The sequence below is a fragment of the Nannospalax galili genome, unplaced genomic scaffold (assembly GCF_000622305.1).
Source record: "Nannospalax galili isolate Female #2095 unplaced genomic scaffold, S.galili_v1.0 scaffold1250, whole genome shotgun sequence".
Classification (NCBI taxonomy): Eukaryota; Metazoa; Chordata; class Mammalia; order Rodentia; family Spalacidae; genus Nannospalax; species Nannospalax galili.
The window spans coordinates 401,234-420,408 of NW_008328704.1; the positions used below are offsets into that span (position 1 = coordinate 401,234).

Consider the following 19,175-nt stretch of genomic DNA (forward strand, 5'->3'; position numbering starts at 1 on the left):
CGGGCGCCCCCGGCCCGGCGCCCTCAGCCGCCCACGCCTCACCGCCCGCTCTCCACAGGTGGCCGCGGGCCGGAGTGACGCTGCCATGGGCGGAGAGGTGCGCGTGCTACTCCTGCTGGGCCTGCTGCACTGGGTCGGGGGCAGTGAGGGCAGGAAGACCTGGCGGCGCCGCGGCCAGCAGCCGCCCTCGCAGCGGGCCGAAGTGGCACCGGGCGCCGGGCAGCCGGTGGAGAGCTTCCCGCTGGACTTCACGGCCGTGGAGGGCAACATGGACAGCTTTATGGCGCAGGTCAAGAGCCTGGCGCAGTCCCTGTACCCCTGCTCCGCGCAGCAGCTCAACGAGGACCTGCGCCTGCACCTCCTGCAGAACACGTCGGTGACCTGCAACGACGGCAGCCCCGCGGGGTAAGGCGGGCGCCGCACAGGATCCCGGGAGGCCATCCGCCCTGCGGGTCTGGCCCTGCCAGTGCTCCGCGCCGGGCTCGCCCAGCGCGCTGCGCCCGCATTCTCCGCCTGCGTCCCGGAGCACGCACGAAGTGGAGATCGCGCCAGACCCTCCCTACTTCCCGTGGTCCCCAGAGGAAAAGGCTCTCCAGTCGGGCGTCCAGTGCTGCCGGCCCTAGAGAGGCCCTGCCTCGGTGCCTCCCGGAGAAGGGGAGGGAGCAGCAGTCGAAGCCCTGGTCCTAGGCCAGCTCGGGTTCTGACCCCTCGGCCACCGCGCTCCTGGCTCTCTGCTTCTGTTCTTGGGCAGAAAGAAACTTCAGTTAGAGAGTAGCCCTGGCTCCAGTAGAAACAGGCAACACGGGGGGCGAAGGGGGGAGGTTCCTGTCCGGAGCTTCCCCCTATGCACACCAGATTGGCTCGGAACAGTTGGCCATCCCAGAGGAGAAGCCAGGAGGGGACCCAGGAAGGACGGAAGGGCCTGGGTGCAGCACGCGCACACACACTCACACCCAACCCAGGAGTAGATGAAGGACACTGGTGAAGCTGGGAGATCAGAAGGGACTAGGGGTGCCCAAGCGCTCAGCTAAGCGACGTTAGGCTGGCCCTTGATAGGAAGGCTGTGTCTGTGTCCGGCATGTCGCCGCGCTCGCCCTGATGCGCCCCTGCACACGCCCAGCAGCCCGGGCGCTTTTCACCCGAGTGCCCACCGCGCGTCCCTCCCCGCCTGCCGTTCGCACCGGGGTTAACGCGGGTCCCATGCGGGGCGGGCCGTGGGGATTTTCCATGAACCACACGGCCCCTCGCGGCCCTCCTCTCACCCTTCCCCACGAGCGCCACCTCCCGGGAATGCCCGGGCTTTCGCCCGCGGGTGCGTCCCGTGTGCACCTGGCCGCTGGTGCCCCCGTGCGGCCGTGGTGCGCGCTCCGCGACAGGTGGAATGACCCTTCCGCCCCAAAGTGGCAGCGAGGACCGAGGCTTGTGGGTGGTGGGTAGCGACTGGCGTCGGTGGTCTAGGTATCCCTAGCTGACTCCAGCGCGCCTTCCCTGCAGCTACTATTTGAAGGAGTCCAAGGGCAGTCGGCGGTGGTTACTCTTCCTGGAAGGTGCGTTCCAGGGGCTGAGGTGCGGGGTGGAAGGAGGGGTCCTCTGGACTCTGGAAGGAGGGGTCCTCTGGACCGAGCCTGGTGGCTGTGCCTGCAGGTGGATGGTACTGCTTCAACCGGGAGAACTGCGACTCCAGATACACCACCATGCGGCGCCTCATGAGCTCCAAAGACTGGCCCCACACTCGCACAGGTCAGAACACAGGACCGGCTGGCCAACCTGGGGACAGATGGTGGGGCACTGAGATCCTAAAATCTGGGAATGCTCAGCATCACCCTTTAGGATCACTGGTCATTCCCTCAGGGCCAAAAAGTGATATAGGATGGAGAATCAGGAGTTGGAGCCAGCTGGTGTCACAAACTGCCCAAGCATCATGGCCATGGTGACTTCTGGGGCAGCCAAGCCCATCCATTCCCCACCATCCCCCATCCATCTTTGCTCCTCAGTTCAGGCTAGGCCACACCCACCTCCCTTGCTGGGGTCATCAGGAAGATAATCCCCATCCATACACAGAACCATCATCACACACACCCCCACCCCGTGTCCCCAGGTACTGGGATCCTGTCCTCTCAACCAGAGGAGAACCCTCACTGGTGGAATGCCAATATGGTGTAAGAGAACATGGGTATCCCTTGGTGGGAGGAGGGTCCTTCCTGGTAGAATGATTCCTTTGGAGAGTCTTTCCTAGAGTGGCCCTTCCTATGAATCCCATCCTGAGGGGTCCATCCGGGAGCTTGAGGGGGGTACCTTCTTGGGGAATGGACCTTTGTGGGAGTCAAATGTTGGAGTGGTCTTTAATGGAGAGCTTGGTTCTCCCTGGAGGCCATGGTCCTTCTTGGAGGGACCTTCCTGGGGATGTCCTTCCTGAAGGGCCTGTTCTAGGAAACAACCTTTCTAGGGGTTCTTCTTAGGAGAATGACTCTTTTGGGGGTCTCTCCTGGAAGTTTGTCTTCCCCCAGGAGGTTCTGTTCTAAGGAAGTCCTCCTTCCTGGGAAGGTGCTCTTTCCCGTGGGTCCTATCCCAGGCAGCATCTTTTCTTGGGGTTTTCATGGTGGACTTTGGGCTACAGGGGACCATGGTAGGCTCACTTGACCCCATATTACAGCTTCATCCCTTACTGCTCCAGTGATGTTTGGAGTGGGGCTTCACCCAAGTCTGAAAAGAGTGAGTCCCTGGCTTCCCAGCCCCTTGAGACAGGGCAGGGTGGTGAGGTTTCTGGGGAAACACAATATCTCTACCTCTTGACAGCATGCCTCAGAGTCCCTGCTTGTCTGTGGCTTGCCTGCCCCAGAGTGTTCCCAGGGGAGGGACTCCTAACAGGGCCTCCTGCACTTGATTCTTCCTCCTCAGTCTACCCCAAACCCCATCCCATCCCCAGAAAGAGCCCAGACCCCCTCCTCCTGCCTAGGATTGGAGACTTTGCTCTGTGCTCAACTCTATCTGAAGCTACCCTCCCTTCCTGCAGACGAATATGCCTTCATGGGTGCCCTCATCATCCAGGAGGTGGTGCGGGAGCTCCTGGGCAAAGGGCTGAGCGGAGCCAAGGTGCTACTGCTGGCTGGGAGCAGGTAGGCAGAATGGGCCCAAGGGAGAGGAACTATATGTGGAGAGAAAAGGGTGGTTGTGGCAGCCCTGGGACATGGGTGGGGTGGGATGTGGATGAGAGGCACTGGAGGGCCTGTAGACCTGGGATCTGTCCTGAGCTCTGCTTTGCAGACAGGAAGAGGAAGTCCACTGGGAGCATCTTGGAGGTCTGGCCTCAAGAGTGCTCTGGGATTGGAAACTGTATAAAGAATGTTTCTGGACCCCACAGTTGTTGGGCTGCAGTGACCTAGGTAGTGGGTTAGTGGTCAGTGGTGTGATAATGTCCCTTCTTCAGGACCCAGTAGCCTGGTAGCCTGGAGTGATGTCTGCTGGTCAGCAACTATATTCTAGCAGCACACAGCGTGCATGTGTGGAATAGATAATGGGGCCTGATGCCCTGGAGTTTGTCTTCATCTTCAGATAAGGAAACTGATGCAGAGAGAAAGGAGGGAAGGGAGAGCCAGCTCTGTGTCCTGCCAGCCTTAGCCATGGGCCAGTGCCTGGTGCTCTGCCAGTCCCCTGCTTCCAGACCTTGAGAGGGAGAGGCCCCTGTGTCTTGCCCATGGACAAGGAGCATACCTACAGTCAGAATGCATGGTTGAGAGGCAGAAGGAGCCTCTACCTCTCCTCAGGACCTGGGCTGGGGCTAAGCCAGCTCTGGGTGGACAACAAGCACCCCTTCCTGGCCACCTGGCCTCATGTCTGGCCTTCCCTCAGCGCCGGGGGCACCGGGGTGCTGTTGAATGTAGACCGCGTGGCCGAGCTGCTGGAGGAGCTGGGCTACCCATCCATCCAGGTGCGGGGCTTAGCTGACTCTGGCTGGTTCCTCGACAACAAACAGTACCGCCGCACGGACTGCATTGACACCATCAACTGTGCACCCACAGAGGCAATCCGCCGTGGCATCAGGTGCCTTGGGAGGGAGGGCCCAAGACCCTGCAACTGCAAAGGGTCCAAGGTTGGGTAGCATCTGACGGGGAGGAGTACCCCACAGGGGCAGGACCCCACCACAGCCTAACCTGTGACTGGCTATAGGTACTGGAACGGGATAGTACCAGAGCGCTGTCAGCGTCAGTTCAAGGAGGGAGAGGAGTGGAATTGCTTCTTTGGCTACAAAGTGTACCCGACTGTTCGCTGTGAGTGGCCAGCTCAGATGGGATATTTGGGAAGTCGTGGGGTGTTGTCCTGAATTCCAAAGGCTAGGTAGGTGAAGAAGTGACCACTCCTTCACCAGGTTGGCCCATGGTTCCAAAATCCCCTCAACCCTACTCTGAAGAATAGTGATGTCCCATACCAGAGAAAGATGAGTCAAAATGACCCTGAGAGCCAGGCCACCATGAAAGCGGATTATCAAGAGTCCTTCTTATCTAAGGAAGGGTGGGCTTTAAAGAAGAATTGAGAGACTGGGGTATAGCTCAGTGTAGACCCCTTACCAGCATGAGTGAGGCGCTCGGTTCATCCCCAGAACTGAAAAGAAGACACAGGGAAATGGTGTGGGGAGCACACCTGGTCTTTGAGCCTGCTAGGAGCTGGGGACAGAACCCCAAGCCCAGAGGCAGGCCAAGCTGAGCCTCGTCCTCTCCCAGGTCCAGTGTTTGTGGTACAGTGGCTTTTTGATGAAGCCCAGTTGACTGTGGACAACGTGCACCTCACCGGGCAGCCAGTCCAGGAGGGGCAATGGCTGTACATCCAGAATCTGGGTCGAGAGCTGCGTGGCACACTCAAGGATGTGCAGTGAGTGTGTGCAGGGGGCTGGGCTGGGTGGCTCAAGCAGTCCCTCCAAACCCACAGCAAGCTGCTTGACTTAAAAATAGAGGTCTTGGGCTGGGTGTGGTGGCACATGCCTTTAGTCTCAGCACTCAGGAGGCAGAGGCAGGTGGATCTCTGTGAGTTCAAGGCCACCCTGGTCTACATAGTGAGTTCCATACCAGCTGGGGCTACAGAAAGACCCTATCTCAAAAAGACGAAAAGAAAACCAGAGGTCTTAAGCCAGGCATAGTGGCACACACCTTTGATCCCAGCACTCAGGAGGCAGAGGCAGGCAAAGCTCTGTGAGATCAAGGCCAGCCTGGTCCACATAGTGAGTTCCATACCAGCTGGGGCTACAGGGCGAGCGTCTCAAAGAGAGAGGTGGGGGAGGTGTGTCTTGGACTGGGGCGTAGCTCTATTTGTAGACTACCTGCCCAGCATACACAAAGTTCTAAATTCAATCCCCAGCACTGCCTATGCCAGATGATGCCTACCTATAATCCTGGAATTTGGGAGGTAGAAACAAGAGCATAAGGATTTGAAGGTCATCCTCAGCTATATAGCCAGTTTGAGGCTAGCCTAGGCTACATGAGACCCTGTTTCAGTAATGTAATATGGGAGGCTGGAGAGATGGTTAAGCACTTAAAGCCATTTCCAGGGGATCTGACACCCTCTTCTGGCCTCCATGGGCATTGTGTGACACAAGTGCACTTACATACGTGCAGGCAAAACCCCATACACATAAAAATAAATAAATAAAAACCTTCAATATAGGACTGGAGAGATGGCTGAACAGTTAAGAGCACTGGATGCTCTTGCAGAGGACCCGGGTTTGATTTCCAGCACCCACATGGTGGCTAACAACAGTCCTAACTCCAGTTCCAGGGAATCTAACACCCTTTTCTGACCTCCACGGGCATTGCATGGCACAGATGCATTTACTTGCAGGCAATACACTCATACACATAAAACAAAAAATAATTTTAAAAATGTCTTTAATATAATAACAGAGGTCTTGAAAATGACAAGATCCATATGTCCAAGACAGCCTCCTGCTGCTACCTGGTACACTCTGGCTGGACACAAAGCAGGATTTGGAGGCCCAAGGGGCAAAGGTCAGCAGGGAGCATGTAGTGCTGGAGCCAAAGCCAGGGTAGAGGAGTGGCTGGCCAGCCACAGCAAAAGAAAGGCTGCTTATCTGGCAAAGGACAGGCCCAGGGACAGCTGGCTGGAACTCCTCGGTGAGGTAAGGAACAGCTGGGAGCTGTGGGGCTCAGGCCGGTTGTCTCTTCTACCAGGGCCAGCTTTGCCCCTGCCTGCCTCTCCCACGAGATCATCATCCGGAGGTCAGTCTTGCCCCCTCCACCCCCACCCCGGGGTTTTGCGGTAGCTTTTGTGCACTGCACTGGTTCCCTGTGCCAGACAATCAAGTGTCCTCTCACGAGCCCCTTCTGGCTCTGTGTAAAGGGTTTCTTTCTGAGTCCTCCAAAGCCACTACCACTGGCTGTGTGGCCAGGGTTAAAACACAGCCCCAAACAATGGTGGCAGTCCCCTCCATGACTCCAACCTGGGTTCCTTTCTACAGCTACTGGACAGACGTCCAGGTGAAGGGGACCTCACTGCCCCGTGCATTACACTGCTGGGACCGAAGCTTCCATGACAGCCATAAGGCCAGCAAACCTCCTGTGAAGGGCTGTCCCTTCCACCTGGTGGACAGCTGCCCCTGGCCCCACTGCAATCCCTCATGTCCCACTATCCGGGACCAGTTCACAGGGCAAGAGATGAATGTGGCCCAGTTCCTCATGCATATGGGCTTCGATGTGCAGACTGTGGCCCAACAGCAGGGGCTGGAGCCCAGCAAGCTGTTAGGGATGCTGAGTAGCGGAAGCTAGGGGCTGCCTAGCAGAGAAAGCAGTATCAAGGGGCTGGGCCACTGGCTGTTCCAGGGCACCTCACCCCCACCACCAGGCCCCTTGCCACACCCAGGACCCCCTGGGTGTGGATACCTGCCTGTTTGCCCATCCTCAAACTGCCCGATAGGCAGCCTGACCAGAGGAGCAGTCTGCCCTGAGCCCCGCTGCAGTCTGGGGACTCTTCCAAGCCCCCACCTGTTTCCCTAGCTCCCAGCCCACCATGAGAAGGGGCCAGAGCGAAGCAAGCACTGGATTCCTGGATCCATCAGCTCAGACAGTCCCACCCGGCCCCAACCAATCAAGCTTTTTTGTATTATTTTATAAAGTCACTTTTTTATTACTTTAATTTTTTAATGGAAATTAAGAAATATATGATGATGACATTGTTTTGTAACACATTTTTTCTTAATAATGAAGAAAAGATGACAGTTCACTCATGACCTATTTATTTGAAGGACCGTTCTACTCACTTTACACCTGCCACCAGGGTAGCAGGGGGACCAGAAGAGGGACCCCAGCCTCTGATACCTTCTTGGATGTTTGGTGATCCTCATGTCCAGCTCAGCCCCCTCCCTAAGGAGGCCCCATTCATTCATTCTGTAGACACCTGCTTCCCAGTGTGGGTGATTACAGCTCACCTTGCTTTTCATGGTCTTTAAAGTTTTTTATTTATGTACGTGTGTCCTTTGCTTGTGTATATGGATGTGCACCACATCAACGCAGTGCCACTGGAGGCCAGGAGAGGGCCTCCTGGAAATGGAGTTACAGACGGTTGTGAGCTGTCATGTGGGTGTTTGAAACTAAACCCTGGTCTTCTGTAAGGGTAGCAAGTACTCTTAACCAAGTATTGGAATTCTAGGCATGCATCACCAGACCTGGCTCTTACGGGTATTTCCAGAGATGTTTTGCAAATATCCCAGTAAACCTACATACTTACACATTGTTTCCTGTAACACACATGACTACATAGCACACATCGACATCTCTGCTTAACACAATACTGTGTGGACAAGGAGCGCTACCACTGGTGCTTGTGTGTTACGTGCTCAGGCACAGAGGAGGTCTGTGAACAGCCTTGTGTGTGCATCACTTTGTATGTGTGCACAGCAGTGAGGTTAACATGAGACGGAGCATTACTAGGCAAGTGCTGCCACTGAGCTCAGCCCCAAGGAGAGGTTTGGTAACACTACAGTCATACATGTGGACCTTTGGTAGCACCAAATTTCCTGAGCAAAGCATCATATGTGAACTCAGGTGATCTTCCCCTTGTAGCCCTATGGGAATGGGTTTTCTTAAGAGCTCTGGTTTGCAGATAAGCAGAGAGACCCAGGCCAGGTACAGTGTTGTACATCTTTAATCCTAGTACTAGGAAGGCAGAGGCAGGCAGATCTCCATGAGTTTGATACCAGACTGGTCTACATCGTGAGTTCCAGGCCAGCCAGGGCTGCATAGTGAGATCCAATCTCAAAAAAAAAAAAAAAGGTCAAAGTAAAAAATTGAAGGGAAGGAGGGAGGAAAGAGCAAGAGTGAGGGGTGGGCAGGGAGGCTCAGAGAGCTGCTGTGACTTACCAGCTTGAGCTCCATGTCCAGCCTCCGACCACAGACATCAGGGAGCTTGCAGCTCCATTCATGGTGAGACCAATGGAGACCCCACTCCAAGTCCCAACAAGGTGGGGACAAAACAGACTGCTTTGGATCTTAGATAAGACTGAAAAAGACCTGAGGTGCTGATATTGTTGGGGAGGCCAAGGCGTTCCCCCTCAGGCCCTGCTAAGAAGCACCTGGGGCCTCAATCTGCCCCATGTAGGACCTTTTTATCACCAGTGCCTGCTTCCCTAGATAGAGCCACATAGCCTGTCATGGTTGCCTCTGTGGGCATTCCTACATGGCCGCCTGCAGAAGTCTAAGGTGTCCCTGCAACCAAAGGAAATTGTAAAGATAGGGAGAAACAACCACAGGCTGGAGAGGAGAGAAGGGATGCCCAGGGACGAGGGAGGCTGCTGCCTCCACACAGAGGTCCAAGACCAGACCCAGAAGGGCCTCAGACAGTGCCCCATGAGGACATCAAGCCCATCAGGAGGCTGGAGGGACCTGAAAGAAGTCAGGTTGCCACCCTGGCTGGGTAAACTGTCCAGAGGGCACAGCCTACATGGCTGTGGTCAGAGCTGAGGGGGACGTGAGAGGTGCTTGGAGTCCTTTCCTTTGTGGGAGAAAGGTGGCAGGCAGCAACTTGGGCACAAACAGAAGGATGAAACACTCCATCTGAGAAAGCAGAGGTGTGCAAGAGTGACTGTCTAGGTGAGCCAGGCTCTGTCAACAACAACCCTTGCAATTAGGCCTGTGGAGATTTCCCCAGGAGTCATGAGCCCTGAGTGAAAGCAATGGCTCACTTTGGGGCTGGTGGCTAGCTGGTGCCATGCTTTTCTGCTGGTACCAGGGAAAAGATGAAGCCCAGGACAGGACCGTGGGTGCCACCTAAGGCTGTCATCCTCCACACACACTGTACTTAGTGAAGCCACGGTATAGCATGTGACCGCTACTTTTTCATGTGATTTCTGTGGACAACATCGTTCAGACACTCCGCACTCCTCCAGAAGCAACAGCCAGAGTTCGTCCTCTGTGGTCAGGCGCCTGAGGCATGGCATTTGAACTCCATGTCGACACTGATTACATATTTAACTCTATTAAAAAGAGTAGCCGGACGTGGTGGAGCACGCCTTTAATCCCAGCACTCGGGAGGCAGAGGCAGGCAGATCTTTTCGAGTTCAAGGCCAGCCTGGTCTACATAGTGGGTTCCAGGACAGCAGGGGCTACAGGGAGACCCTGTCTCAAAAAGACAAAAAAAGAAAAGAGTAAATAGGGGGATGCTGGGGAGATGGCTCAGTCAGTAAACTGCTTGCCATGTAATCATGAGGACCTGAGTTCAATCGGTAGCACCCACATACAGAGTTGGGTAGGGTCACACCTGTGTGTGGTCTCAGTGCTGGGGTGGATCCCTGGGGCTTGTTGGCCAGCCAGCCTGGCTTAATTGTGAGCTCCAGGTTCCAGGGAGAGATTGGTCTCTAAGCAACACAAAATGAAATAGAAAAATTAAAGGAGGCTAGAAATATGGCTCACAGTTTAAGAGCACATATTGCAGAGAACCTGTGTTCAGTTCCCAGCACCCATATCAGGCAGCTCATAACTGCCTGTAACTCCAGCTCTAGAGGCTCCAACTCCCTCTGTGATATCTGTAGGCACCCACACCACATATGGATACACACACATAAACACATAAAAATAAATCTTTAAAAAAATAAGGTGGGCAGGGGCTGGAGAGATAGCTCAGCAGTTAAGAGCACTGACCGCTCTTGCAGAGAGGACTTAGGTTCAGTTCCCAGCACCCACATGGCGGTTATGAACTGTCCTTAACTCCAGTTGCAGGAGAAGCCAACGCCCTCTTCTGACCTCCAAGGCATTGCATGACACAGGTGCACTCACATACTTGCAGGCAATACACTCATACACATAAAATAAAAATAAACACCTTTAATCCCAGCAGTCAGGAGGCAGAGGCAGGCAGATCTCTGTGAGTTTGAGGCCAGCCTGGTCTCCATTAGCAAATCCAGGCCAGCTGCGGCTACAGGGAAACCTCAAAAAGACCAAAATAATGAATAAATAAATAAAATATAAAAAAATAAGGTGGACAGCGCCTGAGGAATGATACCCACAGTTGTCCCCTGGCCTCCACATGTACACATGTATACCCACACACATGGACAAGCACATATCCACAAGCATATAAAAAAGCAAGGGCCCAGCAAGATGACTCAGTAGATAAAGTTACTTGCCACCAAGCCTGGTGACCTGAGTTTTATACCTGGATCCTACAGGATGGAAGGAGAGAACTGACTTCCAAAAGTTGTTCTCTGACTTCCACACGTACTCAGTGGTATATGTAGACACACACACACACACACGCGCGCGCGCGCGCAAAATAAAAAATTTAGAAATAAGAACTATCATACATACACAATTTTTTTGAGTCAAGGTCTCCCTGTAGCCCCAGCAGGCCTAGAACTCTCTCTGTAGACCAGGCTGGCCTTGAAATCACAGACATCTGCCTGCCTTGCCTCCCAAATGCTGGGATTAAAGGCATGAGCCACACACCCAGCTCTACATATGCATTTTGTAAAAAAATTTAAAAAAAAAGTAAACGGGGCTGGAGAGATGGCTCAGAGGTTAAGAACACTGGTTGTTCTTGCAGAAGACCCTGGTTTGAATCCCAGCACCCACATGGCACCTAACAACTGTCTGTAACTCCAGTCCCAGGGGATCCGACAGCCTCTTCTGACCTCTGAGGGCACTGCACGACAGGTACATTTACCTACATGTAGGCAATACATGCATACACATAAAATAAAAATAATATTTTTTTTTTAAGTAAATAGGTTAGCTGGAGAGATGGCTCAGCTGTTAAGAGCAGGAGCTGCTGTGTCATCCCTGTTAAGGCCCACTGGGTTGTAAATAAATTGTTTTTAAAAGGAGGAGCGGGGATTGGTGAGATGGCTCAGCAGTTAAGAGCCTCTATTGTTCTTGCAGAGGACCTGAGTTTGATTACCAGAACCCTTGCATGTTGAGTGATTCACAACTGCCTATCACTCCAGCTCCAGGAGATGTAATACCTTCTGGAGTCTGCACTCATGTACACATACCTGCCCCAAGACAGACATGGACACAAAATTAAAACTAAAAATAAGGGACTGGAGAGATGGCTCAAAGGTTAAGAACACTGGCTGCTCTTGCAGAGGACCCAGGTTCAATTCCCAGCACCCAAATGGTGGCTAACATCCCTAACTCTAGTTCAAGGGGATCCAGTGCCCTCTTCTGACCTCCATGGGCATTGCATGACATGGGTGCACTTATACACATGCAGGCATTACACTCATACACATAAAATAAAAAAAAATAATTTTTTAATAAAATAAAATCTTTTTTAAAAAATTTAAAAAATGTACATGGGCCGGGCGTGGTGGCACACGCCTTTAATCCCAGCCCTGGGGAGGCAGAGGTAGGTGGATCTCTGTGAGTTCAAGGCCAGCCTGGTCTACATAATGAGTTTCAGGCCAGCTGGGGCTACAGGGAGACCTTGTGTCAAAAAGACCCCCAAAAAGAAAAAAAAAAGTATGCAATGAGTTCCAGTACAGAAAACCAAAACTAAGCCAAACCAAACTGAACAAACAACACAAAAAAAACCAGCTAAGCGATAGAGGTACAGATCCGTAATCCTCTGTAAACTAAGACAGGAGGGTTGTGAGTTGGAGGAATTAAAAAGTAGTCTCAGAATTAAAAAGTAGTATAAGCCAGGGATGGATGCATACACCTTTGATCCCAGCACTCAGAAGGCAGAGGGGGGTGGACCTCTGTACATCGGGACTTCCAAGCCAGCCAGGACTACAGAGTAAGAACCTGTCTTAAAGAAAAAAAAAAGTGGCATACTCCCACTTGAGACGTGAGTACATGTTGCGGAGGTCAGAGGATAACTTGTAAAAGTCAGTTCTATCCTTCCATCACATAGGTCCTGAGGATCAAACTCAGGTTGTCAGGCTTAGCAGCAAGCATCCTTACATACTGAACCATCTTGCCTGCCCCTTATTTTTGTTTTTGTTGTTTGGGGGTTTTGTTTGTTTTTAAGTATTTGTTTTGTTTTTGTTTTTTGAAACAGGGTCTCCTTTAGCTCAGGAAGATGAGGAGTTCAAAGTCAGTCTTGGCTGCAGAGTGAGTTTGAGATCTGGGCCTGAGCCTGGGTTACATGAGATCCTGTCTCAAAAAGTAAAAATAAAAATAAAAAGAGGTTGTGTTTGTAGTTCAGTTTGTAGAGTGCTTGTTTAACATGCATGAAGCCCTGGGTTCCATCCCCAGCACCCCATAAACAGGGTGTCGTGGTGGCTGGTGTACACCTATAATCTTAGCACTTGGGAAGTAGTGGCAGGAGGATCAGAATTTCAGTTTCGGCCGTGGGTACACAGACAAATCAGGACCAGCTTGTACTACATGAAACATCTCAGAAACAAAACTAGGAGGGGGGCAGGTATAGGAGAAGACAGAAAGGGAACCAAGCGTGCACACCTGTAATCCCAGCACTTAGGAGGCAGAGGAAAGAGGGTCACCACAAGTTTGAGACCAGCCTGGTCTATGCAACACGTTGTAGGCCAGTTAGACCTACATAATAAGACCCTACTCCAAAAAGAGAAGGGGGAGAGGAATGGAGAGGAAAGGGTTGGGGGTAGAGTGTTAGCCTGGCACGCATGAGGTCATGGTTTGATCTCCAAAGCCGCAGAAAAAGAAAAAAAGAAGCCGTTGGATTTATTATAATGACTTGCTAGCCATGCACCTGGGCTAAAGTATACATCTCTGCATGAGATAAACTAAACTAATTGCTCCAAGAAAGACTTTCCTCCAGCCCCATCTGTGGTGAGGCAGTGGGAGCCAAGCCTAGCTTCCATCCCACACCCTGTGGGTCTCAGATCCCACACCCTCTTGGTCCAATGTCTGGGTCAGGAGCACCCGTCACCAACAGGTGGAGGGGGAAACTGCCTAATGCTCCCCAAGGACTCAAACAGCACTGCCCAAAGTCTAAATTCTATAGTCTGAGAAGAGCCAGCAAGGTCTACATACCACCCTGAACGTGCCAGATCTCATCTGATCATAGAAGCTAAAAAGGATCTGGTCTGGTTAGTTCTTGACTGGGAGAAGGGACTGTTTATTCTTCTGGGAGGAGAAATAGGGGGCACCATGTAGACTGACCTTACAAGGCCCTTCCCCACTGGTATCCACACCTTTCTTCTGAAGATAAGAGACCTGAAGCTAGGCATGGTGGCACACACCTGTAATCCCAACACTTGGGAGGTGGAGGTAGGCAGGTCAGTAGTTCAAGGCCAGCCTTGGCTACATTTAAGGCAGCCTCGCTACACGCAACCCTGTTTCAAAACAACAAAAACCACAAAACAAAACAAGAGGCTGGAGAGATGGCTCAGGTAAAGGAGCTTGCCCCCAAGCCTGACAACCTGAGTGCGATCCCAGGAGCCCACACGGTAGAGGGAGAAAAACAACTCCTGCAAGTTATCTTCTGATTCCCATGGGCATGTGCCCATGAGCACACACACATGTACACACACACACAAATAAACACAATAAAAAATTAAAAAACAAAGGCAGACTTTAAGATCTATATGGACATCGCATCTCTGTAACATATGGCCTATCTGGAAATCCCGTGAACGAGCATCTTAGATCGGGTGACCGGTATGACTCCACTTTGAGAGGGAGGCTGTGTTCGAGATTGCTGCCTGAGAAGCACCAACAACAAGACGAAGCCATGGATCTAAATAAACCATCATGTATTATGTTCCCTCCCTGGTTGTCCTACAGAAGGTTTTCATTCAGAAATAGTCGTCATTGAAAGACAGTCTGTCAAACCCTCAAGTTGGACACTTTTTTGACAGTGTTTCACTGTGACGTCCTGACTGGCCTTGGAACTTGCTATGTGGTCAAGGCAGGCCTGGAACTCACAGAGATCCACCAGCCTCGGCCTCCCGTGTGCTGGGATCACAGGTGTGTACCACCAGGCCAGGTGGCTTGGAGAGATGGCTAAGCGGTTAAGAACACTGACTATTATTGCAGAAGACCCCAGTTCGAATCCCAGCACCCACATGGCAGCTAACAACTGTCCGTAACTCCAGTTCCAGGGGATCTGACAGTCTCTTCTGTCCTCCGTGGGCATTGCACGACACGGGTGCACTTACCTACATGCAGGCAATACACGCATACACATAAAATAAAAAAATAAAAATATTACTGTCAGGCTGGGCATGGTGGCACACTCCTTTAGTCCCAGCACTCGGGAAGCAGAGGCAGGTGGATCTCTGAGTTCAAAGCTGGCCTGGTCTACATAGTGAGTTCCAGGCCAGTGGAGGGGTACAGGGAGACCCTGTCTCAAAAATCAGCAGTTAAGATCACTGGCTGCACTTGCAGGGATTCCCAGCACTGACATGGACACTAACAGCCCTCCATAACTCCAATTCCAGGGAATCAGGGATCCAATGCCCTCTTCTGACCTCCACAGGCATTGCACTGCACTTATACACATGCAGGCAAAGACGCACATACACATGAAAGAAGATAAAGAGGGGGCTGGAGAGATGGCTCAGTGGTTAAGAGCACTGACTGCTCTTGCAGAGGACCCAGGTTTGATTCCCAGCACCCACATGGCGGCTACCAACCGTCCATAACTCCAGTTTCACGGGAATCCAAAGCCTTCTTCTGACCTCCAAGGCATTGCATGACACGGGTGCCTGCATGCAGGTAATACACTCATACACGTAAAATTTAAAAATAATATTTTTTTAAAAAGATAAAGATTAAAAATAAATAGCCAGAGGCCAGGCTTGGTGGCACACGCCTTTAATCCCAGTACTCAGGAGGCAGAAGCAGGTGGATCTCTGTGAGTTCAAGGCCAGCCTGGTCTACATAGTGAGGTCCAGGCCAGCTGGTGCTACAGGAAGACTCTGTCTCAAAAAGATAAAAAAATAGCCAGGCGTGGTGGCATACACCTTTAATACCAAATACCAAATAAATAAATAAATAAATAAAGTAGATGATAGATGATAGATAGATAGATAGATAGATAGATAGATAGATAGATAGATAGATAAACAGGGACTGGATAGATGGCTCAGTGGTTAAGAGCACTGGATGCTCTGGCAGAGGACCTAGGTTCGATGCCCAGCATTCACATGACTGCTAACAATAGTCCATAACTCCAGTTCCAGGGAATCCAACACCCTCTTCTGACCTCCGTGGGCACTGTATGACCCAGATGCACTTACATACATGCAGGCAATACACTCACACAAAACAAAAATAATAGATTTTTTTTGTCCCTTTTTTTTTTTTTTTTTTTTTGGTCTTTTTGAGACAGGGTCTCCCTGTAGCCCCAGCTGTCCTGGAACTCACTATGTAGACCAGGCTGGCCTTGAACTCACAGAGATCTGCCTGCCTCTGCCTCCTGAGTCCTGGGATTAAAGGGGTGTGACACCACGCTCAGCTGGACACCCTCTTCTGACCTCCTAGGGCCTCACACAACACAGGTGCATCTACGTACTTGCAGGTAATACACTCATACACACAAAAATAAAATAAAGCAGAGTTGAGATAGAATTCCCCCTGGAAACCCTCCTCCTCTGGGAGTCCTTTCTCATTTTTTCCTTAACAAATGTACATTTGCTCTGAAAATAAAAGGGTGGGGGTGGGGAAACCAGGCCTGGTGACACACGCCTATAAAGTGACAGGAAATGAAAGCCCCATAGTCCTTTCGGAACCCCGGATTGCTGTCTTGACCTCCCTGCACCCCTGCCCCAGCACACTGGACCAGGAGGCTGCCTGATGCCTTGCAGTGCTTTCCCTGTTTCCTGTTCTCACCGGGCCCCTCCCCCACACCACACTGACCTAACAGACGCAGGTGCTTCAGAGGCAGAAGGTGGGTGTCACTCACATCTGTGGAGCTAACGGTCCTGGCAGGGGCTCTGTGTGGGACATGGGGGTCAGATGTCCCTCCAGGATGGGAGCAGGCATGCAGGCTGCTATTCCGGGGCTCTGATCAGGCTGTGTATTTATAGCACTGGGGGGAGGGCTCCCAACACAGGCGGCGGCAGACAGGCTGCTGTACTGCAATGTCACCGTGGACACTGCCAGCACCTGCCACAGCTGAGAAGGACAGAGGTCTCTCGACAGGGCAGACCCCAGGGCAGCTGGGCGCTGTGTGAGGCCGAGAAGCAGCCGGCCAGATGGGCAGCACCATGGAGCCCCCCGGGGGTGCGTACCTACACTTGGGTGCTGTGACATCCCCTGTGGGCACAGCTCGTGTACTGCAGCTGGCCTTTGGCTGTACCACCTTCAGCTTGGTTGCTCACCGAGGAGGCTTCGGAGGCGTCCAGGGTAACTTCTGCATGGCTGCCTGGGGCTTCTGTTTCGCTCTCTCAGTCCTGGTGGTAGGCTGTGAGCTCACACGGCTCCACAGCTGCCTACGCCTCTCCTGGGATAACTTCACAGCCGCTTTCGCCATGCTAGCCGCCCTGCTGTGCGCCACGGCAGCCGTCATCTATCCTCTCTACTTCACCCGGCTGGAGTGCCCACCTGAACCTGCTGGCTGCATGACCAGGAACTTCCGCCTGGCAGCCAGCGTCTTTGCTGGGCTCCTCTTCCTGGCCTATGCTGCTGAGGTGGCCCTGACACGGGCCCGACCGGGACAGGTGACCAGCTACATGGCTACAGTGTCAGGACTCCTCAAGATCGTCCAGGCCTTTGTGGCCTGCATCATCTTTGGGGCACTCATCCATGACAGCCGTTACGGGCGCTATGTAGCCACACAGTGGTGCGTGGCTGTCTACAGCCTATGCTTCATGGCCACAGTGGCTGTGGTGGCCCTGAGCGTGATGGGCCACACTGGGGGCCTGGGTTGCCCGTTTGACCGCCTACTGGTGGTGTACACCTTCCTGGCCGTGCTCCTGTACCTCAGTGCTGCTGTCATCTGGCCTGTCTTCTGCTTTGACCCCAAGTACGGAGAACCAGGTCGGCCCTCTGACTGTCTCCGGGGCAGCTGTCCCTGGGACAGCCAGTTGGTGGTAGCCATTTTCACATATGTCAACTTACTTCTCTACATCGTTGACCTCGCTTACTCCCAGAGGATCCGCTTTGTACCTACCTTGTAGCCTGGCCGGCGGCTGCCCTCTGCAGACTGGCCAAGAGCACCCGAGGCTGACCAAGGTGAACCAAGACATCGGGCGGAGGGAGGTTGAAGGCTCAGGGCAGTCTGCTCTTGGACATCCAGGATCACTTGGGGGAAGAGAGGAGCAGGAGACCCTGGACAGGGAACAGGGTGGCTCATTTGCACTCATCCTTCCTGTCTCCATCTCTGTCTCCCTGCCTCTGTTTCCTAGCCATCCTTGAGCTCAGTGCTGGTTACTGAACTGCATGAGAACCCTCTGGAGCAGATGCTCTCATAACTCATTTTGCAGAAGGGAAAAGTGATGCTAGATAGACTTTACAGGTGGCCCAGTATGTCCATCAGTGCCTGAGGATGGCATTCAGCTGGGTAATGTAAAGTAGAAAGGTTTTCCCGAAGTTGGGTGGGTCAGAAACTAGCCAAGGAGAGCCCTGGGGGCAGGCCGCTGGAAACTAGCCAAGGAGAGCCCTGGGGGCAGGCCGCTGGAAGGAAATGTTGGAGCCGGAAGCTCTTCCTTGTTTGAGGCGCAGCTGCTAAAACCCTGGGAGAAGACTTTTTTTGGATGGCTGTGCCAACTCACAGAGGAGGAGCCTGGAAACCAGGATGGGCCTCATCAATGTCCTGGAGTGTCACAGTGGCCATGGCTTTTTGAAACAGGCAAAGACGGTGCTGAGGCTCCCGAGGCTACCTCCCACGGCAAAGCAGGTTGGAGATGGCTCTGGTAGCCAGAGGCCATGGCCAGCAGCACCACCAGAAGCATTGTGAAAAAGAGATGGGTTCTAAGTCAGTGACAGAGCTCCTGTCTAGACACGCAACATGAACTGTGACCCAGAAGCTTCTGTAGTACCTGCCATGGGTTCTGTGTCTGGCCTGGTGGACAACACGGACTCACTGTGAGGGGCCAGCTTGGGACTGCCAATGGGACATGAAGCCTGGACACTGGGAGCCTCCACTCAAGCATCTAGCCAGCCAGCTGCTCCTCTGAAAGACTCAGACTGAACTAGCCCGGGGCAGGCCCATGGCCACCTGGAGATCAAGTATTGGAGGTAACAGCTCAGCAGCCCCTCAGCCCACTGACTGATGGGCCCCCAGGTCCTCAAGGTAGAAATAAAATGCAGATGTTCATTTGTGCCTGGCTTGTTCCACTTTTGCTGGCTTCCTGGATAGGGATCATTCAGGTTGTCTCTCCTCAGGGTTGTGGTGGGCTGTGGTGCGTTGTACTGCTTGAGCTACCTCCTCACTGCATGTTCTAGAAGAAGGGCCTAGACCAGGTCCTGGTGAGAGAGAGATAGCCTGGGGTAGCCTGGGCTCTAGGGAACACGTAATGTTGATGGAGGAGCAGGCCAGGTTGACTCAGAAGGCCAGCTGAGTCAAAAAGGGAGACAATGTTGAGCTCGCCTTCTTTCCCAAAGCAACACAAAGCCTCCCAACTGAGGTCTCCAGGGTCCAGGTCACAGACAAAGAGGTGCTACACTTTGGGTAGTGGAGCCCAAGAGCATTTAGGCTCTGGGAATCCTAAGCAGGCCTCGCGTGGCACCATGTGGCCCTTGCTGGCCAGCTGGAGAGGGCACCCTTGGGTCGGCCAACAAAGTTGGAACCAAAGTCTTGTACTTGTATGG

The 19,175-nt window shown here is 52.9% G+C and overlaps 2 protein-coding genes across 5 annotated transcripts in view; both read left to right on the forward strand.

The window, feature by feature from the left end:
* The window catches only part of Notum (notum, palmitoleoyl-protein carboxylesterase), a 13,480-nt gene extending 899 nt beyond the window's left edge, over nt 1-12,581 (forward strand). Inside the window, exons 2-13 of one of the 4 annotated variants that reach the window (XM_029561096.1) lie at nt 59-405; nt 1,495-1,547; nt 1,645-1,740; nt 2,099-2,159; nt 2,654-2,712; nt 3,014-3,116; nt 3,850-4,041; nt 4,168-4,268; nt 4,719-4,866; nt 5,892-5,996; nt 6,180-6,227; nt 6,467-7,443. In XM_029561096.1, coding sequence (XP_029416956.1) covers nt 86-405; nt 1,495-1,547; nt 1,645-1,740; nt 2,099-2,159; nt 2,654-2,712; nt 3,014-3,116; nt 3,850-4,041; nt 4,168-4,268; nt 4,719-4,866; nt 5,892-5,996; nt 6,180-6,227; nt 6,467-6,773 — 1,593 coding nt within the window. In that variant the 5' untranslated portion in view covers nt 59-85 and the 3' untranslated portion in view covers nt 6,774-7,443. Of the gene's footprint in view, nt 1-6; nt 406-1,494; nt 1,548-1,644; nt 1,741-2,098; nt 2,160-2,653; nt 2,713-3,013; nt 3,117-3,849; nt 4,042-4,167; nt 4,269-4,718; nt 4,867-5,891; nt 5,997-6,179; nt 6,228-6,466; nt 7,444-12,498 lie in introns of those variants that run through there. The other 3 variants (XM_029561101.1, XM_008828347.2, XM_029561100.1) reach the window with 3 other exon arrangements.
* Nucleotides 12,582-16,100: 3,519 nt separating this feature from the next.
* Nucleotides 16,101-18,668, forward strand: Myadml2 (myeloid associated differentiation marker like 2). Its single transcript, XM_008828361.1, has one exon. The coding sequence runs from the start codon at nt 16,619-16,621 to the stop codon at nt 17,540-17,542; it is 924 nt and encodes a 307-aa protein (XP_008826583.1). The 5' UTR covers nt 16,101-16,618; the 3' UTR covers nt 17,543-18,668.
* Nucleotides 18,669-19,175: the final 507 nt, after the last annotated feature.